General features: G+C 37.2%; 2 protein-coding genes across 3 annotated transcripts in view; both read right to left on the minus strand.

Moving 5' to 3' along the window:
* Positions 1–7,078: 7,078 nt before the first annotated feature.
* SPINK14 (serine peptidase inhibitor Kazal type 14 (putative)) lies at positions 7,079–16,823 on the minus strand. Its single transcript, XM_074401104.1, has 6 exons — positions 16,722–16,823; positions 16,548–16,582; positions 12,930–13,015; positions 11,525–11,568; positions 8,112–8,248; positions 7,079–7,124 (listed from the first exon to the last, which is right to left on the minus strand). Exons 1-6 carry the CDS (start codon positions 16,821–16,823, stop codon positions 7,079–7,081), a joined length of 450 nt encoding a protein of 149 aa, XP_074257205.1.
* Positions 16,824–24,526: 7,703 nt separating this feature from the next.
* SPINK5 (serine peptidase inhibitor Kazal type 5) overlaps positions 24,527–25,716 on the minus strand; it is a 74,867-nt gene continuing 73,677 nt past the window's right edge. For both annotated transcript variants that reach the window (XM_003933987.4, XM_003933988.4), the window contains one exon: positions 24,527–24,826. In XM_003933987.4, the coding sequence (XP_003934036.2) occupies positions 24,818–24,826 (9 nt within the window). In that variant the 3' untranslated portion in view covers positions 24,527–24,817. The remainder of the gene's footprint in view (positions 24,827–25,716) is intronic.

The following is a 25,716-nucleotide window of genomic DNA, read 5'->3' on the forward strand; positions in this document are numbered from 1 at the left end:
TTTTCACATATCTTGGCTACTGTGAATAAGGTTGCAATGAACATGGAAGCTCAGATATCTTTATAAGGTCATGATTTCATCTTTTTGAGTATATACCCACAAGAGGGACTGCTAGATTGTATGGTAGTTCTAGTTTTAATTTCTTTAGGAAATTCTATACTGTTTTCCACAATGGCCTGTTAATCTACACTCCTGCCAACAATGTTTTGGGGGTTCCTTTTTTCCATATCCTTACCAAAACTTGTTACCTCTTGTCTTTTTGATAATAGCTATCCTAAGAAGTGTGAGGTGGTATGTAATTATGATTTTGATTTGCATTTCCCTGATGATTAGTGATGATGAGCATTTTTTCATGTACCTGATGGCTGTTTTTATGTGTTCTTTGGAAAAATGTCTATTCAGGTCCTTGGCACATTCTTCTAGTTATTTGTTTTTCTGCTATTGAGTTGTGCAAATAATTATATACTTATAATCCTCTTGAATTGCAGCTCCCATAATTTTCATGTGTTGTGGGTGGGACCTGGCAAGAGGTCATTGAATCATGAGGATGGGTTTTTCCAATGCTGTTCTCATGATAGTGAATAAGTCTCACAAGATCTGATAATTTCAAGAGGGCCATTTCCCTGCACACACTCTTTCCTGCTGCCATGTAAGACATGGCTTTACTCCTCCTTTGCTTTCCACCATGATTATGAGGCCTCCCCAGCCAGGGGGAACTGTAAGTTCCCCATTCAACTTCTGTTTTCTTTATAAGTTACCCAGTCTCAGGCATGTTAGCAGTGTGAGAACAGTCTCAGGCATGTTAGCAGTGTGAGAACAGTCTCAGGCATGTTAGCAGTGTGAGAAGTCTCAGGCATATTAGCAGTCTGAGAACAGACTAACATAGTACATTGGTACTGGGAGTGGGGCACTGCCCTAAGGATACCTGAAAATGTGGAAAATGTATAGAAAAGAAAATGTGGAAAATGTGGCAGCAACTTTGGAACTGGATTACAGGCAGAGGTTGGAACAGTTTGAAGGTCTCAAAAGAAAATAGGAAAATGTGGGAAAGTTTGGAACTTCCTACAGACTTGTTGAATGGCTTTGACCAAAATCCTGATAGTGATACGGGTAATAAAGTCCAGGCTGAGATGGTCGCATATGGAGATGAGGAACTTTTTGGGAACTGAAGTAAAGATGACTCTTGCTATATTTTAGTAAAGAGATTGGCAGCATTGTCCTCTGCTCTAGAGATTTGTAGCAATTCGAACTTGAGGAAGATAGATTAGTGTATCTGGCAGAACAAGTGTCTAAACAGCAAAGCATTCAAGATGTCACTTAGGTGCTGTTGAAACCATTCATTTATAAAAGGGAAACAGAATATAAAAGTTTGAAAAACTTGTAGCCTCACAATGTAATAGAAAAGAAAAACCTATTTTCAGAGGAGAAATACAAGCTGGCTGGAGAAATTTGCATAAGTAAGTATGAGCAATGTTGGTTTTTTTTTCATCTGAACTCGAAACAAAGGCAATAAAGGCAAAATATCGACACAAATGAGACTGCATCAAACCTGAAAGCATCTGCACAGCAAAGGAAACAATAGTATAAAGAGAAAGCCCACAGAGTGGGAAAACATATTTGCAAACCACACATCTAACAAAGGGTTAATATTCCAAAACACACAAGGAATTCAAGCAACTCAATAGCAAGAAAACAAATAATCTAATTAAAAATTGGCAAAGAAGCTGAACAGATATTTCTCGAAAGAAGGCATGCAAATTGCAAACAGGTTTATTTTTAAATGCGCTACACCACTAATAATTAGGGAAATGTAAATTAAAACCAGAATGAGATATGACCTCACATCTGTTCGAATGCCTATTCTAACAATGGAAATAAGAAGTGTTAGCGAGGAGGTGAAAGAGGAACCTTTTGGGAAGGCAAATTACTACAGCCATTAGGGAAAATAGGATGGAGTTTTCTCAAAAAACTAAAAATAGAACTACCATATAATCCAGCAATTCCACTCTGGGTATATAGCCGAAGGAATGTAAGTCAGTATGTGGAAGAGATATCTGCATGCTGTGTTTATTACAGCATTGTTTGCAACAGAAAAAAATATGTAATCAACCAATGTGTCCATCAATAGATGAATGGATAAAGAAATGTGATATATTTCCAAATGTGACATACAGTGAAATACTATGTATCTTTTAAAAAGAAAGAAACTCTGTCATTTGCGGTAATATGTACAGAATAGGAGAACATTATGTTAAGTGAAATAAGCCAGACACAGAAAAAAACTGTACCTAAATACAGTTATGCATAGAAGAAATGTATCTAAGCACAGTTACGGCATATATGCCAAGCCCACAGCTCACATCATACTTATTAGTTAAAAGTTGAAAGTTTTTCTTCTGAGATATGGAACAGGACAGAGATGCCCACTTTCACCACATATTCATACTTAAACATGGAATCTGAAAAGATCAAGTTCATAGAAGTAGAAGTAGGGAGTAGTATGCTGGTTACCAGAAGCTAGAAGTGTGGGTGGGGAGGAAGAAATGAGGAGGTGTTTATCAAATTGTATAAAGTTTTGGTTACACAAAATAATAGGCTTATAAAAATCTATTGCACAGAAGGATGACTACAATTAATAAAAAACATGTCAGATATTTCAAAATAGCTAAGAAAGTAAATTTGCAATGTCTTATCACAAAAAAATAAGTGAAGTGATGGATGTGTGAATTAGATTAATTTAATTATTCCACTTTCTGTACATGCAACAAAACATCACATTATACCCCATAAGTATACATAATTATAATTTGTAAGAAATAATAAAAAGAAACCAAAAAATTTTAAATTAAAGAAAATTAACTGTGATATAGATTTGTCTTATTGTTTTCATGTTATTTTAAATAATAATGACTTTCTGGCAGCCTATATAGGCCCATATTTAACTCATTTTCAATTTTTGCCTGGAAAATACATGGAAAACAGTTTACACAAGTCTGCCTTTCTGAATTAACTTTCTCAGGGTAAAAAGAATCTCATTCTAAAGCCAAAAAAAAAAAAAAAAAAAAAAAACTCCATGGGATTAGAAGAGTAATGTTTAGTCCGTTCCTTAGTTATAAATATTTCATTAGTTAGAAACATTTCCCAATACTCTCATCCAATGTGAGACCTGAATAAGTGTCAAGGCCAGAGTATATTAGGAAGTTTCACCTTCCTGGAGAGAAGGATATTACCATGTTAGATGATGAGAAATCTGCAGCTCATAGAGACCTAGCAATCTGCCCCAAATCATACTGTTACATGACTAGTTGGCCAAAAGTCTTGTCAAAGTTGTTGATCTAAAAAGCAATGCTTCGCTGCCACCTTATGGGCAAATGGAGTAGCTACAAGTCCTACTAGAGTTCATTATAGTTAAACTTGGGCTTAGAGAGTGTCTTTTGCAGATGAAATAAAGTGTTTTGTAAGTCATACTAAGATGTTTATTTCAATTATAACTCACCGAGGATAGTGATTTTTAACAGGTAATATTTAAGTGGAAAATTATGATCAGAAGGCTAAAATGGAGCCTGAGATAACAGTTAAGATGAACAGCAGAATAACATTTTTATTTTTATTTTTTTTATTTTATTTTTTTTTTGAGGCGGAGTTTCACTCGTTACCCAGGCTGGAGTGCAATGGCGCAATCTCGGCTCACCGCAACCTCCGCCTCCTGGGTTCAAGCAATTCTCCTGCTTCAGCCTCCTGAGTAGCTGGGATTACAGGCGTGCACCACCATGCCCAGCTAATTTTTAGTATTTTTAGTAGAGACGGGGTTTCACCGTGTTGACCAGGATGGTCTCGATCTCTTGACCTCGTGATCCACCCGCCTCGGCCTCCCAAAGCGCTGGGATTACAGGCTTGAGCCACCGCGCCCGGCCTTAGAATAACATTTTAAAAAGACGACTGGAATTAAATGTTCATGGGTTTAGTCAATACGTAAGTTGATGTAAAGAATATGTATTACGGTATATTAAAATTGATTGTGAGTGAAAAAGGTCTTAGAGAGAGTAAGAGCATTAACTTTCACTACATCAAAATATGTGTAGAAGCAAATTTAGAAAAACATAAGATTCATATTTGATAGATTGACTTTCAAGATTCCATAAGGTCCAGTGAAATTAAGATGTCCAGTTTCTACTTCTCAAAGAGACATTTAGGGGCCAAGAAGCATGAAAAAAAGCTCATCAGCACTGATTATTAGAGAAATGCAATTCTAAACCGCAGTGAAATACCATCTCACACCAGTCAGAATGGTGATTATTATAAAGTCAAATAATAGAAGCTGGTAAGGCTGTGGAGAAATAGAAACCCTTTTACACTGTTGGTAGGAATGTAAATTAGTTCAACCCTTGTGGAAGACAGTGTGGCAATTCCTCAAGGATCTAGGACCAGAAATGCCATTTGACCCAGAAATCCCATTACTGGATATATATCCAAAGGAATATAATCATTCTACTATAAAGACAAATGCACTTGTATATTTATTAAAACAGTATTTACAATAGCAAAGACATTGAACCAACGCAAATGCCCATCAGCGAGACTGGGTAAAGAAAATGTGGTACATCTACACTACGGAATACTATGCAGCCATAAAAATGAATGAGATCAAAAAACAAAAAAAAAGAGTCGTGAGGAAATTTTTAGAGGTGACAGATATGTCTACTGCCTTGATTATGACGATGGTTTCAAGGTTGTATGCATATGTCCAAACTCATTAAATTGCATGCGTGTGTGTGTGTGTGTGTGTGTGTGTGTGTGTGTATAAAGATGTCCAGTGCCTGATGCTAAGAATATGGGTACAGTCTCATGACATGGGTAAGTGAGTTATATGTATAAAGGCAACAGAATAAATACAGATGTGAGTGGGATTGTCATGCAGAGGAAGCAGGGTGGGTTAGAAGATAGCAGTGACAAAAACCTAGGTCTAATCAATAACCAAAGGATAAAATATACAGGGAATCAGAGGGAGAAATTTGAAATCACCTGCCAGAGACAGAGGGAGAGAAAGGGAGAGAAGCAATGAGAACACAGGCAGTAACTGTCAGAGCTAGGACCACAAAGGAGACGTTCATTTTACATTAGCAGTTGTAAGGGATCCGTGACAATTATCCTTACGGGTTGAACTGGAAGGTGGCAGTCTTGCATTTAGATGTATGCTGATCTCCTTCACTTCTTTGGGGCTGTCTACTATCAAATGACAGAAAGAAATGTTATTTTTACTGACCTTTTTTCTGGTATGCATTGACAGTTTAAGTCAGTGCTTTCTTATCCACTAAAACGATTTGTAGTATTATAGAGCACAAATCTTATACACTGGAATTTTTAGAAAAAGTAAAACAATGACAAAGTATTCTAGTCTAGACTTCAGGAAGTATCACAGAAAAAAGAAGTATAAAAACATAACTCCAAAGGCATGATAAAAGATAAAGTCAACTTCTACTTTCAAACAATATGATGCAAGAAAAACCAGTTATCTCCTCCTACCTGAAACAACAAAAAAAAGTTAGACAAAATATGTAAAACAATGACAGTAGGACACCAGGCACCGAAGGATAGATTCCTGCCCAATGGAAAATAAATAAGTTAAACTCTGTGGTTGGCCTTGGTTTTGGCATTATAAGAGATTCTGGGAATAGGAAAGAGGAATCTTGATGAAGCAAATCCGTGTTGAGAATACAGAGCCGAAAGGAAATAGAGACAAAAGTGGCTGGAGTCTGCAGGACTACTGCACAGGAGAGCTGGATAAAAGATCAGAAGATTACCAATTGGTGCTTGTGTGTGAAGAAACTACCCAAAGCAAAGAGAGTCGCTAGAGCGGATTAGAGGTGACAGAGCTCAGATCTCATGCAAGGCTGTTAATAGTGCCTATTTGAGATTTTAAGAATCCACTTGATGACATTAATGGCAAATTAACTATTGCAGAAAAAAATACTTGTCAACAAAGATACAGCAATAATGTTAGAAAACACCTCCCAGGATCCCTGAAATTCTTGGCATCCTTACATAGCCCAGGACTTGGAGCAATGGAAATTGGCATGCTGTAAAACTGGAGAATATCTTGTTTTTCCAAGTGATATTAATTCTAAAGATGAAAAATGAAAAGTGGTTGTTTCCTCCTCACTGGAGCCATGAACTCACCATGTGATCAGCATGGGAGGTTAGATCAAAAATCTAACAGAACATGTGCACACTCTGACCACAGCCTTGCAAGGTATTGAGAGGCAGAATAGATGCTCTTTCCCAAGCCAGTACGGAGCAAAGTTCTGAAGGGAAGAGAGCATATTAGAGCATATTATTAGTCTGCTATACATATAGAAGTAAAAAATATATATGAAGTATAACAGAGAAAAAGGTGTCCCACATTTTAACCCTTTCAGAATTTAAGAAAAAGACTGATGACCAATGGGCCATTTATGGATATCAACAATGTAGGTTTTCTTCGGCAAAATGGATCTGGTGAGAATGTGGGGTCCTGTTGATCAAAGCTGCACATGTGTAAATACCTGTGTTTCAAGGCTGAGTCCAAAAGGGAGGATGTCTAATGAGGAGTTTGCAGAAATTAGGCAACAGGCACCCTACAAGCAGAGTACAATGTCCTATAATTCCTATTATCTGTTTTTTTAAAATGCCAAAGAAATATGGCGGAAATTTTTGTCATGTTCTTTGGAAGATAATCTGGAGGCTTGATGTAGTTTACTTTATTGTTATTAGCATTAGAGAGCTGATTAATCCCAGTATTTGCCTTTGACCCATGACTCAAATTCTGAATTTGTTCTCCTTAGATTTTTAGACACAGATCTGAGACACAAGTCAATCAGACTTTCATAAAAGTTTATTTATTAGGGAGACTGTGGAATGCAATGAATCAGTGAGAGGAGAGGTCCATGGAAGGAACCTTGAAGCCATCTGCTACAAGCGCAGTAGTAACAGCTCTTTGTCATCAAGAACAAATGCAAATAGATGTAAAAAGTGAAAGAGAAAGATTGGAGACATGGAGGGGAAAAAAAAGAAGGGATCTTCCCCATTCAAGTCCACTCAGCTAACATTTTCCATCGTGGTAAAACCTGAGCTTTCCATGAGATTTCCTAAAGGAAGTATTAGAACAAACATTTTATTAAGTAATACAATGTCAGAACTACAAAAATACTTTTAAGTTACCTCATCTAAAACCTGACTTTATATTTTGAAGAAACTAAGATCCAGAGTATAAAGGAAATTGACTAATGACAAAAGACAAAATTATTGGATTTCTTATTTAGTTCTCATTCAGTGATTCTAAGATGCCACTGAAGATATTATGACACATGCTGCAATCTTTTTTAAATTAAGCTGTGTAATCAGGTCTGAGTTTGTGATATGTGAGGCATATCAGTCATCAACTATTCTGTTAATACCCTCACACTGTATTACTCATTAGTGGGGTCGAATTACTTATTAGTGAGAATGAGCTGGGCTTTGTACATTCCTGTGATTGCTCCTTGCACCGAATTAAAAAACGACTGGACTAAAGGCTCTGATATGATACTATGGGGAAAATTTTCCTCTCTGTGAAATGCACTCACTCATATAGGAATAAAAGCTGAAAGCACTGTGTTACAAGATTTCAATGTCTAATCACTGATTTATGTCATATAAATCCAAAAATCTGAACATTGTCTCAGATAAAACACCCAAACTTTGCAATTACCTCATCATTGTAGTTCAGAGTTTCAAACACTTGAGAGGAGGAAGTTATTTAAGAGGAAGCAAAGCTACAATTTGTCTTAAATTAAAAATCATTCAGGGCTTGAAGGGATATTTGAGAGTTTCTTAAGTGGAAGTCAATCAATTGGCATATGAGAACGTAAGGGCTCAGATACCAGAAAGGATCTGAGGAATGCCATTTGGTACAATGAGTCTGCTTTCTAATCCAGTGGACTTTCTATTACTATGTGCTTTTCTGAGTGGGGGCTGATTATTATCTGTGTGACCTGGAGCACAATTCTGGCTTTAAGGCTGATGTACTTGATAGATGGTAATCGCTACAAACAAGCATATTTACAGTTCCCTTCTTTTCCCCAAGTAGAACTCACAAGCTCTCAACACACAGGATGCAGGGATTATCATAGGTTATAAAATTGGTGCCACAGATGGATTGATATAAGACAGGACAGGGGTTGACGGTTCTATTAAACCAACTCAAGTTTACTTTCTTATATGGACATTTCACCTGAAATTGAGTTGCAAAGATTTATACAATTAGAACCTCTCTTAGACAGGTAGGTCACCTTTGAACTTCATTAGGAAAATCTAAGCATAGTCCAAGTGTGGTGGCTCATGCCTCTCATTCCAACACTTTAGGGGGCTGAAGTGGGAGGACTGCTTGAGCCCAGGAGTTCAAGACCAGCCTAGGCAGCAGAGCAATACCCTGTCTCTCCAAAATTTTTATTTTTAATTAGCCAGGCATGGTGGTGCATGCCTATAGTCCCAGCTTCTCAGAAGGCTAGGGCAGGAGGATCACTTGGGCCTAGGAGGTTAGGACTGCAGTGAGCAATGATGGTGCCACTCCACTCCATCTTAGGCAACAGAGTGAAATCCCATCTAAAAAAAAAATTCTGAGCATAGCCCAGACCATATGTCAGTCCTACGGAAGCTCTCACTTTCCCATCTCCACAAAGCCATGAAACCAGAACCTATATGTATCTCTTTTGGTGAGAATATGATGCCCTTGTTGTCAGGACCTTCTCACTAAAGGAGAACAATGACCAGCTCTGTTATGGTTAAAAAAAAAAAAAAAGTGTAGATAAACAGATGATTTATCTGGAACTTCTCTCTCAATCTTCTTTATGCCCCAACTATTAGATCTGGAAAGATTCTTAGAGATTTTCTGTGACAGCTCAGCTAAGAAAACTGAAGATCAATAACTGAAGAATACACAGGCCTTCATTTAAACTGTTTATTACATTTTATTCACTTTCTAAATCCTCAAGCCATCTCCTATTTCAAAGTTGTGAAGTGCAAAGTCATTAAGACTAATGCCCTGACACTGTAGGGAAAATTGAAAACAAAGGAAGGGACATGTCTCATGAGGGACCCTGACCCAGGGATGCTTGTTTTCAGGGGAAATTCTTCTCTGGACAATGATGGTGCTGGTGATGACTTGAAGCAGCGACTCTGAGATTTACGAAGCTTGAGGCTAGTGTACTCAGGGGCTCTATAAATGCCATATGATTGGTACAAATAAAGTAACTCACACACAAGGTAGGAGAAAGTTTAGGCTGGAAAATTGGAAGGAAGAGGGTCATGTTTTAACATAGAAATTCCTCTTCCTTCTTTTTTTATACGACATCACCATCATGGCCAGGCCACCATTGTTATCCAATTAATCCCTCCATTCCCTTTATTCCCCATTTCGTGAAGTTTCACAATTTAAACTTCTCTGAATCATTTTATTTCCTTGATAAATGTTCTTTCATTGAAACTCATTGCACATTATAAAAGTCTTTCTTAATATGGGCTAAAAGTCCCTACGTGACCTGGAACCTCCCAAGTCTTCTACCCTTACATTATACTACCTTGCTTTCTACCTTTTTAGTAAGTTTTTTGAATATATACAGCCTTTATCTTCCCCTCACCTCAAGGCCTTTTTGAAGTGTCATGACCACCTCGCCAAATATATTTTCTCTGAACCTAAAGTCAGTCTATCTTTAGAGCTCAGGTTATAACCCACTTTCTCAGAGCTATTTATTAAAATACAGTCACCACTCTCTGTTATTTATTTTTATACTTTTAATCAGTTTGTAGCAAAGCATTTGTTTAATTATTTAACTAATCCCATACCTCTAAAGGACTATAAGCCCTTAAGGGAAAGATTTGTGTCTGATTAGGCTAGTCATTATGTACCCAGTATATATATTGGCATTTAGTCATTGCTATATAAACATTTGCAAAATGAATGAATGAGATATAAGATAGTTCAATCTGAAAGAATATATAGTTGCCAAAGACAAGGAGAGTAGTTTATATTGTTGTCTATAAATATAGCTTGTTTTTTCTCTTTGTCTTTAGAGGAAGATATGCATTCATCAGGTGAGAATCTCACCTGCTGCTCTTACTGTAACATCTGCCACTTCTCCTCCTTGTCTGTGCTCCAGTCACACAGGGCTTCAATTAGTGACCCAGGTGGTGAGGTCTTTCTCCTCACTCTCCACCTGGGTGGCTCCTTTTTGTCCTTTAGTTCTCACCTTAGACCTCCCCATAACAGAAAACCCTTGCCTGAACCCATTGTTTATATCTCTATGCTCAACAGATATTCTCTATCATACCATTTTATTTCTTGTATTCATAAACTTACCATAAATCGTTGTTTTCTTCATTTTTTGGCTATCTGTAAGCTTCGTAAGAAAAAGGAATATAACTTCTTTCCTCAATATTGTATCTTAGGGCACAGCACAGATGATTAATAAATATTTGTTAAAGAAAATAAGTAAAAATGAATGCATTTATTATTATTTATGGATTATGGGCATGAGGAGGATTCATCCTGCAGGTAACCTTCTGGAGAAGGAAATTCTAGAACTGAACTTTATGAGACCAGGGTATAAATCCTGGAAAAATTGTGCAGATCCTTTTCCTGGGGTAGTAGCCTCTGACAAGTTTTACACTGTGATCCCTGAGTCTCTTGAAGGTAGAGTTACCCTCAAAATATCTTTCTCAACAGTCAACTCACGACTGACTTTTTTACAAAGGAGAATTTACAAATTTAATTCATAACTTTAAAATTCATAAATTTAAAATTTAAGAATGAGACAGAAGCTGAAGCTGCTAATACTTCTAAAGGGAAGGAATACAGTGATGCAAATGTGAATCAAAATGAAAAGTTTAATCCCTCATTCACCTTTTCCCTCACTTATCAAACATCAATTGACCTCACATTACACGCAGTGCTCGGAAAGGTGGACAAAAATGAAAAAGATTTCTCCATTTTGCCCTCATACACGTTGCAAACATAATTTGAGGCTCCTTTCAGATATCTACTATGCCTCCACATTTTCTTCCATCCATATCCGGAAGTTGCCTTCTCCATTCACAACTTGCGTAGGCATTCTCTGTACATCTCAAGACATTAAGGAGCATTCTTTTCAGTCATTCTTTCCATCAAACTGTGAGCCCCTTTAGAGCCAGGACCATGTTATGCCCAAGTCCATAGGCTCTTAAGAACCTGTCATGCTCCTGGCAATTGTCAATACTCTTAAATATTTTTCAGGCACTACAGAGAGTTCTCTGGTGTATATGTGACTGAATGTTGTCTTGGTTCCAAGTCTGTATCTCAACTCTGGGGTACTGTTTCAGCAGTGTATTCACCACCGTCATACAAAGAAGTCTTGAAGAATATTATGGATGACCTTGATGCATTAAGTTTCCACAGTAACAATTCCAAAAAAAAAAAAAAAAAAAACCTCATATTATAAGGTCAGTCCAGGGAGGAAATTTGATGGAATGTTACCTTAATAACTCCATGTGGTGGCCACCAGTGTCTAGGGCCTGAAACTAGAGAATACATGAAAATAGTTACAGAATCTAATTCCTGGTGAATCATAGCTTAATCTGTTGGCAGAATAAAAGAGTTCTAATTTATTATCAAGGAAGCTTGCAGCAATGGAAAACATTATCTCATTTATACATGTATTCATTAATGTTTTTTTAAATGTGTAATAACTCTTTTTCTCCTGGTTGATATTAGCAGGGCATTACATAGATGCATCACTCTTTTCATGAAGGCTGGCAGTCCAGTGTACTAAATAATTTTTCTAATTAGCTTGGACTTGAGAGGATTCAGAGCTTGTATGAAAGAAACAAGCAATGCTGTGACTTTAAAGTGATTTTGGACCCAATCCACATGTTTTTTAGAGTGAAATGACACCTGGGTAATACTCAGGAATTCTTGGTAGGTATGTGAAAAAGCAAGCTCTCCAGCCCTTGAGGCTAGTTCTCCTTATGACTCCCTACACGATTTCTTCTCTAGAAGAGGATAAAAGATGATGGTCCTTTGTAGGGACATGGATGAACCTGGAAACCATCATTCTCAGCAAACTGACACAAGAACAGAAAATCAAACACCATATTCCCTCACTCATAGGCGGATATTGAACAAGGAGAACACATGGACACAGGGAGGGGAGTATCACACACTGGGGTCTGTGGGGGGGAAATAGGGGAGGGACAGAGTTGGGGAGTTGGGGAGGGATAACATGGGGAGGAATGTAGGAATGTAGGAATATAGGTGATGGGGAGGAAGGCAGCCAACCACACTGCCATGTGTGTATCTATGCAATAATCTTACATGTTCTTCACATGTACCCCAAAACCTAAAATGCAACAACAACAACAAAAATAATGGTCCACTCAAATACACAGCAAAGCATTTTCAAACATTCTAAATTTTTATGACGTGCTCTGATGTATGCATATCATATTGCTAATCATTTTTACATGTTACCTCATGAGTCACTCAAGCCTCTTTGCCCCCATGAGTTAAATCTCATAATAATCTGCATGCAAAAGATGACGAAATGAAGTTCTCTGCCCATTGAATCGGAGTCTGTTAGAGTACACCACATCATCTCTCAAAATATACATATATATTTTGAGAGTGTATATATATATATATACATATACACACACACATATGTATATACTCTGAATATCATCTCTCAAAGTGTATATGTATATAATTTTACTTTTCAAAGTATGTATTTAAAGTATACTGTAACTTTAAAGTGATTTTGGGCCCAATCCTCATATTTTTTAGATGATTTTAAGAAAAATTTCAAAGCATTCTCTCTCAGATTACTATGTAAAAGCCTGCAAATCAATTTCAACTGCTGGTCCAGACCAGCTGAATTACTCACCAGAAGATAACACCAAATGTATCAAGATAAAGGACAAAAGTGAGAATGCTGGAAAATATTTGGCTATTTTTCCTCCTGGGGTGTCTCTGGAATGATGCGCTGTGATATTGTCTCAGGTTGTTGCCCTCTAATATAATCACTGAAGTGGAGACTCGAGATTTAAGACAACTATTACAATGAAGACCCATCTCCAGTCTGCCCACTGTATCCTCAGTACTTTGTATTTGGAAAGCCTATTCCACTCCTTCTCAGAAACAAAGGTTTAAAAAGACAAACCTTGAATAACAATCTTGATTAAAAGTATAGAGCTCAGTAACAGATCTTTGAATCCTCAGAATTAAATCACAGACCACTCTAGGGGCATAACTTTATTATTTTAGTGGGAAGGTATTTTACAGGTCATGAGGTAGCAACTCCTTCTCTGAAGCTTCACCTAAATTTAGTTTTTGAGGGGATGAAAAAAGAATATGGGTCTACTGAGGTCCCCAGACAATATGGACTTCTCAATAAATGGAGTAGTAGGTCTATACTTGCTCCTCAAGCAATGAATACCTCTTTGGATTAAGACAAATATTTCTGATAATTCAGGCATGCTTGACTATACTGAGACTCTTCTGATATTGAATCCTAGACTCTTTGAGGACATTCACAGGAGAAAAATCATTCCCTGCCATCTCACTGGGGTCCCACAGCTATTTTAACCCAGACATAGAAAGGGAAAAGTCAGTGAGCAAATTCTCCCTAAGGATGGCCTTTTCTTGTAGCAACATTTCTGATCCCCAAGAATGGTATCTGCAGATTCCAGGGTTGACCAATGACCACATTTAACTCTACCTCAATTCCTAATCCTACAAAAGTGGCCTGATCTTCCATATGTTCACTAGGCTTTTATCTCTGTCGGCAACACATGTCAGTGGGTAATTATATAAACTCTACTGATACGTTATAGTGTGGCAGGTGTTATTGTTATTTAAGACATTAAAATGTAGCCAGGATGATTAGAAGTCCTTTGCCCACTGTGCAAGGTTGCCTACTCCTGTGCCTACTCCTGGCAGAGTCTGGGACACCATGTTTTTGCTAAACACATCCCCATCTCATCCTGATATTTTCCCTGGATTCCTCCAGAAATGGAGCAGGAACAGGAGAAGTTCAGGGGCAGCCAGAAGACTAAAGGAAAACACGGAGGCTCACTCTCTCCATCCCTCATGCCACAGCTGACCCACCTCAGAAAGAAGAGAAAAGGAAGAGGAATGTAATGTGCTGCTTTTAAGAGGCATGCCTTAGGTCCTCAGGAGGGGATGGAATAACTGCTGCGTAGGAGAGAAAAGTCACTGAGGCATCGTGTGCTGGACTGAGCAGGGCATGGAAGCCCATCATACAGATTGCATCAAGGTCAAACCTCAGCAGGGGAGACATGAGGGGGTAAGAACAGATCACTGGAAAGGGCAGCCATTAGGCAATTCAAGAGAGGCAATAGCGTGAGAAAACACACCACAGTAGGAGACAGCAAGGAGAAAAATATGACATGTTCCACAACAATAATTAGCACTTAGGACCAGAATTTAAAATGCGTGGAAACGCCTAAGAAAGAGAAGGCTGGTAGAGGAGGTTTCAGCAACAGATGAGATCCTTGGATACCATTTGCTGTAAGTCCAGCCTTGTGCCCGTAGTGATCCAGGGCCTCTGCCGTTTTAACAGGGAAGATATTTTATTATAGCTAAGTTCCTCCTGTTATCTGAACTTCTGGCCTCTACCATTTCTTCTGTAAAAAGTTACCTTTCTTACATAAAACCAATACATGCTCACTTAGAAAATTTATAAAATAGAAATATAAAAGACAGGGAGGTGCAGCAGGTAAAAACATACAAAGAAATGGCCAAATAGAAATATACAAAATAGGAAATATACAAAATGAAATAGAAATATACAAAATAAAAATATGCAAATGAAATAAAAGGTGTAAAATCTCACAGCCCAGAAGTACCTATTAAATAAATGTAAAATTAATTCTAGTTTTAAGATATGTATATATATATATATACATAATCACACATGTACATATATGTTTTTTACAATATTCAACTTTTACAATATATCTTGTTTTTTCACTTAGAAATGGACTATAACATTTTCTTGCTCTCTAAATATAGTTATATTGAACATGAATTTAGATGCCTGGTGTCATATTCCATCGCATATATGGATTTTAACTATACTAATATTCTTTAATTGTTGCTCAATTAGGGTGATGTCCGTTTTTTATTGTTGTTAATGGTGCTAGCATAGGTAAGTTTTTATTTACCTCAGTTAATTTGTCTTTTAATATTTCATTTTAATAAATGCCTGTAAATAAGCCACCTGGAAACTTCCAGAAAGAACTTAGGTCACCTAGAATATGAGAGAGGTGGTCTTCATTCAATTTGTGAGCTTCATACTTGTAATCTTACATAAAATACTTTGAAAACACCCTGTTATCTTCCTGAGTAAATCATTTATTCCCCAATTTGGAAAGGCAGAGGTACTCTGTTGTTTAGAAAGCATTCTGAATGCAGAAACAGAACATCAAGTTATAATGTTTTGTCAACTTGGAAAATAATTTATTCTATCTGGACCACAGAATTTTCCCATTTGCACTGTTGGGAGTCACACGTTCTATCAAGTGCTCTTTGGAGGTTTAATTGAACAAACACTTAAACAGCTTTGAAAACTCAGACAGATAAGCCACCAATAAATGCTATTTTAATTTGACTTCTTCGCAGCCACTATATGGATGTGAATGTTGTAAATCCAGAGGCACAGATTCATTTTATGGCATTCAAAAATAAGTGTGAAATTACTTCCCGTCTGAGAATAAATAATCTACATTTTTTTTTACTTAGTTTTGTTGCAAATTTTATTATCAGAGCATCACACATAAGGTGATTTCTCATAGGCCTTCTACAGTTTGGAATTCTGATTTTTCAGGAACTGTGAGTGGCCCTGGAAATATAGCTGTGAAAACTATTGGTATCACCCTTACCCTAATGGAGCTTAGACCACATTAGGGGAAAGTCATTACACAAATAATTACTCAAGGAAGGTAGACTTGAGGAGGAAATTTCCAATATTTGAGTTTTCTGAATCTTGTGACTTTTAGATATTAATGATGACCCCTGTGCTTCTCATTCATATTAGCATTGATAAATCAAACAATAAAATGCCACATATTCAATATTTTAACTACGTAAAACTGAAACAAAATACTCTAAGATAAAGAGGATTGCATATTATGACCACATGGCTCTATTTAATAGATGTAAAAATAAGATAACAGAAAGAAGTCTATAAACATTGTTTAAACCTGAAGCACACTGAGGAAAAGCCAGTGCTACAGGAAATAATTAAGGCTAGAATATCTTTGCCTTTTCCAAACTCCCCCAAATTTCAGTTCAACTAATATTGGGAGAAGAGAATAAGTGAGATTAAAAGATCATATGTCCCTCAGAGAATCCTTAGTCTATGATTTTGTCATCATCTATCACACCTAGTCTAATTCCAAAAGCTACGGCTTAGGGCTTTCTCACTGAATTCCAGGCTCCCTAGCTGTGAAGTAATTAAATTTACGTGTTTCAATTTCACCTCAAATCCACATCTTCAAAAACCATTGCCTCCTCCTGTTGTCCAAAGCAGATTCTTATCACTTTTCAGGGATGCAAAAACCCTTCTACTGTCACTGGATTGATGTAAGGCTCTACTTTCTTCCTGCAGAAAGTCTCAGCTCTACTGCCAGTGGATAGCACTTTCATAGTTTACCTCATTCTGATGACCAATTATACTTCCAACACAGTACTGATGAGCTGCCAGCAATGCTTTATCTATCACAGTAAAAGCACTAGATACCAAGCAAATAATCATTCCCATCCAGGCTGTAGGATTAAGCCTTCCCCTTCTGAAGGATTTTAGGGAAGCCCTAGGACAGCATTAACTAGACTTGTACATTCTCCAGCACTAATCTGGACCACTGGTTTGGAGAACCAGTTATTTGGACTGACCAAGATGGTTTTATGGCCTTAACCTTCTCTTTGGCTCAACTGAACTGATAAACTTCTTAACTCCAGACCCCTGATCTACGTTTTGTTGTAGAGGATTTACTTTAGAATGTGTAACTCTAATTTCTTTATATATCCCTTTGAGTTGTAAATCCTTTTAGAAGCCTCCTGCCAGTTTAACAACCCAGGACTGCCTTTCTCAGTGGCCTGGGAGCCATTCCTTGGAAATGTAATCATCAAGACAAATAATGCTCGTATCTACTAGTTTCTGTGGAAGGGTACAGATCTACCTTCCAGGGTGATAAGCACCTTGCTCCAAGTTGCAAAAACACCTCCTCTCATAAAGATATGAGTTTATTTTTGCTTTGGATGAAGCCAATTAGCAAACACAGATGGCCTATGATTTCCCCATATTATCCTCCAGTACTTTGCATCAGCTCGCCCCAGCCCTTTAAAACCTTCTCATTTCCTTTGTTTCGGTGAGTTGAGTTCAGACTGAGTTCTGGCCTCTTTTCCTGATTGCAATAACCTTAAATATAATACTTCTTGCTCGTGTAACTTTGTCAGCTTTATGTTTGCTTCAGAAGAATACCACATACCAAATAACAGATTTTGTTACCTTTTCTCTTTGGATCGCATCACTAACAAAATGAAAAAGCAAAACATTTTTGTTTTGTTTAATTTTTACTTTTCCCCTAACTCCTTTAGAGGGTTTGTTAGTTTGTTTTCATGCTACTGATAAAGACATACCTGAAACTGGGCAAGGGGATCATATGCTGTGATCCCTATACCCAGTACATCAGAATGTGTCAGTATTTGGAGATAGGGTAGTCAAGGGAGTAATTAAGGTTAAATTAGGTCACTGGGGTGGGCACGAATTCAGTATGACTAGTGTTCTTATATAAGAAGAAAAATTAGGACAAAGATAAGCAAAGAATAAACACCATGAGAAGGCTCACAAAGAACATTGCCATCTATAAGCCAGAGATAAGTCAACCCTGCTGACACCTTCGTCTCAGACTTCTAGCTTTCAGAGCTGTGAGCAAATTTCTGTTGCTTAAGCCATCTCGTCTGCAGTACTTTATTATGACAGCCCTTGCAAATTAATACAGTTGCATGTTTAGAGAACTTAGATTCACAAACAGTTGAACATGCTTTTAAATAGCTCATTTGACTTTTCTGAAGCACTTTTAAATTGCATTGAACCATAAGTTTGACAGAGAGATGGTAAATCTGTTTTTGAATTTCAAAATTAAATTATTTATATGGCAAAATATTAACGGCAAAATCTTGGAGGCAGGTATATGAGTTTTGGCATGACATTCTTTCAACATTTTTGTATTTTCTGATGTTTAATGATAAATTATTGAAAAAAATTAAACAACTAGGAATATCATTAACGGCAAAATCCTGGAGGCAGGTATATGAGTTTTGGCATAAAATTCTTTCAATGTTTTTGTATTTTCTGATATTTAATGATAAATTATTGAAAAAAATTAAACAACTAGGAATATCACTCACTTTCATTAATTGATTAGTAACGGATTTGGAGAAAGTTAGAGTCTATTCTTGACCAACTGAGATCTTCATGATTCAGAGAAAAATGTAATACTTTTCAAAAATGTTTTGTAACTTGAGAATTTTAAAAATCTCAAAAGCAGTTATTAGCTATCACTAGTAAATACTCATTCAGCCAATTGAAGAGGTCAAATTAAATTTTCTTTGCATGTCTAATTCAATCTCTGAAGCTCAATTTTCTCATCTGCAAAATGGTGCTAATGACACCTACTTCTTTTTATCGGCATGCAGCCTGCATGTAATCAAAGGCAGAGTTACCTCATGTTTATTTTTGTGTCCACCTCAACACGTAGTACATAGCATCAATGGTCTTTACAATTTGGTATGTTTTTGCAGTGGCTGGTACCCCTTGTCCCTTTCCATGTTTAGTGTTTCCTTCAGGAGCTCTTGTAAGGCAGACACGATGATGACAAAGTCACTCAGCATTTGCTTGTCTGTAAAGGATTTTATTTCTCCTTCACTTATGAAGCTTAGTTTGGCTGGATATAAAATTCTGGACTGAAAATTATTTTCTTTAAGAATGTTGAATATTAGCCCTCACTCTCTTCTGGCTCATAGGATTTCTGCTGAGAGATCTGCTGTTAGTTGAATGGGCTTCCCTTTGTGGGTAACCCTGCCTTTCTCTCTGGCTGCCCTTAACATATTTCCTTCATTTCAGCCTTGGTGAATCTGACAATTATGTGTCTAGGAGTTGCTCTTCTTGTGGAGTATCTTTGTGGTGTTCTCTGTATTTCCTGAATTTGATTGTTGGCCTGCCTTGCTAGGTTGGGGAAGTTCTCCTGGATAATATCCTGAAGAGTGTTTTCCAATTTGGTTTCATTCTCATAACTTAATCCTCATTGTAACCTGTAAGATAGAAGTTATTAGTCCCTATTTTATAGAATAAACAAGGACCCAGAGAGATAAAGTATCATTTTCATTGTCATAGAGTTAGTGAGTGACAAAGTCAGGATTTGAGCTTAGATCTGTTCAGTTCCAAAGTATCTGCCCTGTTGTGGGATGGAAAATACCTGGTGTTCCTGCCTTTGCTACTTCTGACCTATGCTTATGACAGGAATTACCAATCAACTATAGAATTCTTTGCTGTTGGTTCCAGAGGTAATTTGATGTTTTGCTTCATTTTTAATTTTAGATTCAAAGAGTGCATGTGCATGTTATTACAGGGGTATATTGTAGGCTTCTAGTGTACCCATCAAACAAATAGTGAATATTATGTCAAATAGGTAATTTTTCAACCCTCACCTCTCTCTCATCTTCCTTCTGGAGTCCTCAGAGTTTATTATCTGCCTTTATGTCCATGAGTGCCACTTATAGCTGAGAATATGCAATATTTGATTTTCAGTTTTTGAGCTAGTTTACTTAGGGTAATGGCCCCCAATTCCATCCATGTTGCTACAAAGAACATTCCTTCCTTTTTATGACCACATAAGATTCCATGGTGTATATATACCACATTTTTGATCCAATCAACTGTTGATGAATACTTAAGTTGGTTCCATGATTTTGCTACTGTGAATTGCACTGTGAAAAATATCCTAGTGCAGGTGTCTTTTTAATATAATGATTTATTTTCCTTTGGTAGACACTTAGTAGTGGAGTTGCTGGGTCAAATCATAGTTCTACTTTTAGTTCTTTGAGAGGTCTCCATACTGTTTTCCATAGAGGTTAAAATAATTTATATTTTCACCAAGAGTGTGTAAATATTCACTTTTCTCCACATCCTTAGGTCTTTCTGAAACCTGAAAGAAATGGGAAGGCTTCAGGAGGACAAATATATTGGCAAAATATTTTTGAGATTAAAATAAAAAAAAATCACAAGAAAATTAATGTAATTGAATTAGAGAGCTTACTGAATAAGCAAATTCTGACAACTTACTGTTTTATAATAAATAATGATAATAAGCATTTATTAAGAACTTAATATGTATGATATCTTCAGTTTGTGACATTCATAAGCTATATTACTTAATCCTCATTGTAACCTGTAATATTGAAATTATTAGCCCCCATTTTATAGAAGAAATGAAGATGGCTTCATTTCCAGTCTTCTGTTTGAGAAAAAGGAGTTTGAAAAAAATAGATCTCTGAAAACCCCTAACACAAAATGCAATCTGAAGATCAAATTATATAGAGAAATGCATAAGCACATGGTAGTAGTAGACAGGTGGGGCTGACGGAAATATTTTTGCTTTCTTTAGCTCCATCTCAGGATTATTTATCACCTCCTGGTTTAGAATTTTCGATTTAGTTTAGAAGCTTCAATGAGATGGTTCTGGTTTCCATTTACCTCTTGCCCATCAGGATATAACTTAAGTAACTCAAAGATTAATTTACTTGATATTTAATGCAGCCATTTATTTGTTACCATTTTGACATAGATGAAAATTTATATATACTCCTGGTTTGCATACCTTCAAAAAAAAAATCAACTTTCAGCTTTTTAAATCCCGAATAATGTGTTCTACACATTCACACTCTTAATCCCAATCCTTGAGCCTCACTGTATTTTTAACTTTATTTTCCTTGACCTTTTTCCTTTACTGACCTCTGCATCCTCCCCGCCCCTCACCTTTGATTCTTACTCCTGAGGTCACTGGGCCTCTCCTCATTCCCTTGTCTCATCCCATTCTAGACTATTATATCCTCTACCCCACTCTATCCCTAAGTTGAACTCTTTCTCTGTACTGAGTGATTGCCAAGAATTGGTTAAGTCTTAAGGATGGGATAAAAATTTCTTTTGAGCATAATAATAATGATAAAATAAATATAAAAGATTTATGTTTATATTCTAATCAAATATTCAAAATGACATAACAAAACACCTTTTCAGAAAAGCATATGTTTTAGCCAGAAGAAGAGAGTTTCTGGATTTCCTAGACGTGAACGGGAAGAAGATAGAATCCCATATATCATGAGCTCTCTGAACGCATGCTCAACATCCTAAAATTGCCAAATAATAATAATAAGAATTCAACAGGAATTACTTCATATTTTTCATGCTTGAAAAAATTATTCAGAGGCCCTTCTTTTTTTTTCTTAATGTAGCATAGAAAAGAATGCACCATAATGAATCATTTATTTTCACTCAGTTACAAAGGACAAAGATCATCAAATCCTACTATAATAGAGCTAGTAGAGACTTAAAAAAAAAAGTTAGAGAGGAAAAATAAAAAATTAACTTCCCAAATCCAAGTAAATCTGTCACATCAGGCTAGTTCTTCTGGAGCTGAGAACACCTTGCCCCATAATGGATTTTCCATATAATTTCTCCCTATGGAGTGTATTCAGCACCAGCCCAGAATTTTCAACTGAACAAAGAGATTAGGTAGACTAGGGAGTTATAGAGTTTCAGCATAGAGGCAGGCAGTTACAAGCATTTCATCCACCCCTATATAATGCCTGCCTTCCTACTCTGATTTCCCATGTCCATTAGTTCATGGCAGCACTGCATTGCCTGATATGGTGACCACTATTCACATGTATCTACTGAGCACTTGAAATATGGCAGGTCCCATTTGCAATTGCTACAAAGAGAATAAAATGCCTAGGAATACAACTAACAAGGAACGTAAAAGACCTCTTCAAGGAGAACTACAAGCCATTGCTCAATGAAATAAGAGAGGACACAAACAGATGGAGAAACATTCCATGTTCATGGTTAGGAAGAATCAACATCGTGAAAATGGCCATACTACCCAAAGTAACTTACAGATTCAATGCTGTTCCCATCAAGCTACCAATGACCTTCTTCACAGAACTGGAAAAAAACACCTTAAACTTCATATGGAACCAAAAGAGAGCCCACATAGCCAAGTCAATTCTAAGCAAAAAGAACAAAGCAGGAGGCATCACACTACCGGACTTCAAACTATACTACAAGGCTACAGTAATCAAAACAGCATGGTACTGGTACCAAAACAGAGATACAGACCAATGGAACAGAACAGAGGCCTCACAGGAAATACAACATACCCACAACCATCTGATCTTTGACAAACCTGACAAAAACAAGCAATGGGGAAAGGATTCCCTGTTTAATAAATGGTGTTGGGAAAACTGGCTAGCCATGTGCAGAAAGCAGAAACAGGACCCCTTCCTGACACCTTACACCAAAATTAACTCCAGATGGATTAAAGACTTAAACATCAGACCTAACACCATAAAAACCCTAGAAGAAAATCTAGGCAAAACCATTCAGGACATAGGTGTAGGCAAGGACTTCATGACCAAAACGCCAAAAGCAATGGCAACAAAAGCCAAAATAGACAAATGGGACCTAATCAAACTCCACAGCTTCTGCATGGCAAAAGAAACAGTCAGTAGAGTGAATCGGCATCCAACAGAATGGGAAAAAATTTTTGCAGTCTACCCATCTGACAAGGGGCTGATATCTAGAATCTACAAAGAACTAAAACAGATCTACAAGAAAAAAACAAACAAGCCCATTCAAAAATGGGCAAAGGATGTGAACAGATACTTTACAAAAGAAGACATACAGGAGGCCAACAAACATATGAAAAAATGCTCATCATCACTGGTCATTAGAGAAATGCAGATCAAAGCCACATTGAGATACCATCTCACACCAGTTAGAATGGCGATCATTAAAAAATCTGGAGACAACAGATGCTGGAGAGGATGTGGAGAAATAGGAACACTTTTACACTGTTGGTGGGAATGTAAATTAATTCAACCATTGTGGAAGACAGTGTGGCGATTCCTCAAGGACCTAAAAATAGAAATCCCATTTGACCCAGCAATCTCATTACTGGGTATATATCCAAAGGATTATAAATCATTCTACTATAAGGACACATGCACACGAATGTTCATAGCAGCACTGTTTACAATAGCAAAGACCTGGAACCAACCCAAATGCCCAACGATGATAGACTGGATAGGGAAAATGTGGTACATATACACCATGGAATATTATGCAGCCATCAAAAACGATGAGTTCACGTCCTTTGTAGGGACATGGATGAACCTGGAAACCATCATTCTCAGCAAACTGACACAAGAGCAGAAAATCAAACACCGCATATTCTCACTCATAGGTGGGTGTTGAACAATGAGAACACAGGAACACAGGGAGGGGAGCACTACACACTGGGGTCCACTGGGGGGAAATGGGGGAGGGACGGGGGGTGGTGAGGTGGGAAGAGATAGCATGGGGAGAAATGACAGATACAGGCAAGGGGACGGAAGACAGAAAACCACACTGCCATGTGTGTACCTATGCAACAATCTTGCATGTTCTTCACATGTACCCCAAAACCTAAAATGCAATTTAAAAAAATAAAAAAAAAAAAAGAAATATGGCAGGTCCAAATTGAGGTGTGTTGTAAGTGTAAAATATACCCCAATATCAAAGACTTAGTACGTTTAAAAGTTTATGTTGATTATATTAGTAGTTTTGATATATTAAGCTAAATGAAATATATTATTAAAATTAAAAATGTTATAATGATTAGTTTTAACCTCTAGAAAATTTAAAATTGCATATATGGCTTAAATTACATTTCTATTGGAGAGTGCCACTTTAGAGACTTGCACACATTGGTAATTAATTTTCTTACTTCCCAAATTATGGGTACAAGTCTATGATATAGTTAATTGTCAAGAGGTGACTTAATGAACAGACATGAGAACTTACTGGTTTGTGTCTTTGGATGGGACCTAAATAACTGAGAGACAGTTATTCCATTCATGAAAATTTAGAAAGGAGAGCTGGCATGGTAATGAATAGTTAAGATGAAGCTGATTTACAGCTAGTTTAACTTTGTATAGCTGTTGGCTGCTGGGAAGTCATATCTCCCCACCTCTCTTCTAGACAGTTCTTCTCAACTATGACAGCAACTTAAGTAGGAAAAAAGTGAGCATTCTCTGTCTGCCAATGGGTTTAGCAAGACAAAGGGTAGAGTTTATTCAGTTTCTATAAAAACACATTTCTATTATCCAGACAGTGACAAAGAAATCCCAGGAAGGGTGTTCTGCTGAGTTTACTTTTATTGAACAGGCAGTTGGACAGACAGCATTGTGATCAAGACTCTTCAAGGGCACAGACTTGGTGGAGATGTCTTTGTGCCCTCAGATCACAACACCTAGGAGAAAAGAGATGGAAAAGACTGAAAGTCAGTAAGTCCAATCCCAACAGCTCTGTATTGTTTTCTATAGCAAATAAGACAATCTCTGAAGAATTTCTTGTATATACAGATGTGAAGGTAGGTGATTCAGAATTGGGGTTTATTTTTTCCCTCATGGCTTTCAACAATCTTCCTGTCATTCATCCTAGAAGAGAAGACGGGTAGATTAGACGCTAGAACCAGAGATATTGCAGAAATGTGGGCTGTATATTTATAGCTGCATCTTAATCAAAGAAATCCATAGATTCCCACACTCTGTAAAGAAGTAATTTAAAATCACTTTCACATTTTATCACTTTGATACAACAAGCATTGAGCACCTAGCATGTACTACATGTTGAGGTGGACACAAAAATAAACATGCGGTAACTCTGCCTTTGATTACATGCAGGCTTCATGCCGACAAAAAGAAGTAGGTGTCATTAGCACCATTTTGCAGATGAGAAAATTGAGCTTCAGAGATTAGGAACTTGTCACTGTCATGTTAGGTCATGACTTGAATCCAATTCCTGTAATGTGAATGTTTTTCTTTTTTCTTTTTTTTTTTTTTTTTTTTTGAGACGGAGTTTCGCTCGTTACCCAGGCTGGAGTGCAATGGCACGATCTCGGCTCACCGCAACCTCTGCCTCCTGGGTTCAGGCAATTCTCCTGCCTCAGCCTCCTGAGTAGCTGGGATTACAGGCATGTGCCACCATGCCCAGCTAAATTTTGTGTATTTTTAGTAGAGGCGGGGTTTCACCATGTTGACCAGGATGGTCTCGATCTCTTGACCTTGTGATCCACCCACCTCGGCCTCCCAAAGTGCTGGGATTACAGGCTTGAGCCACCGCGCCCGGCCATGTGAATGTTTTTCTACCGTAGTTTGTTGTAGGCCACTAGAATAGAATCAGCTGTCTTCCTTTGCCTGACTCATTCAGGCATTTGAAATCAACCTTTAAAACATTAAATCAATATTTAAAAATATTCTTATAGGAGGTGAGGGCCTCAGGAACTTTTCCTCCACATAACTGCACATCTTCAACTAGTACCACCTGG

Source organism: Saimiri boliviensis, chromosome 1 (assembly GCF_048565385.1).
Source record: "Saimiri boliviensis isolate mSaiBol1 chromosome 1, mSaiBol1.pri, whole genome shotgun sequence".
Classification (NCBI taxonomy): Eukaryota; Metazoa; Chordata; class Mammalia; order Primates; family Cebidae; genus Saimiri; species Saimiri boliviensis.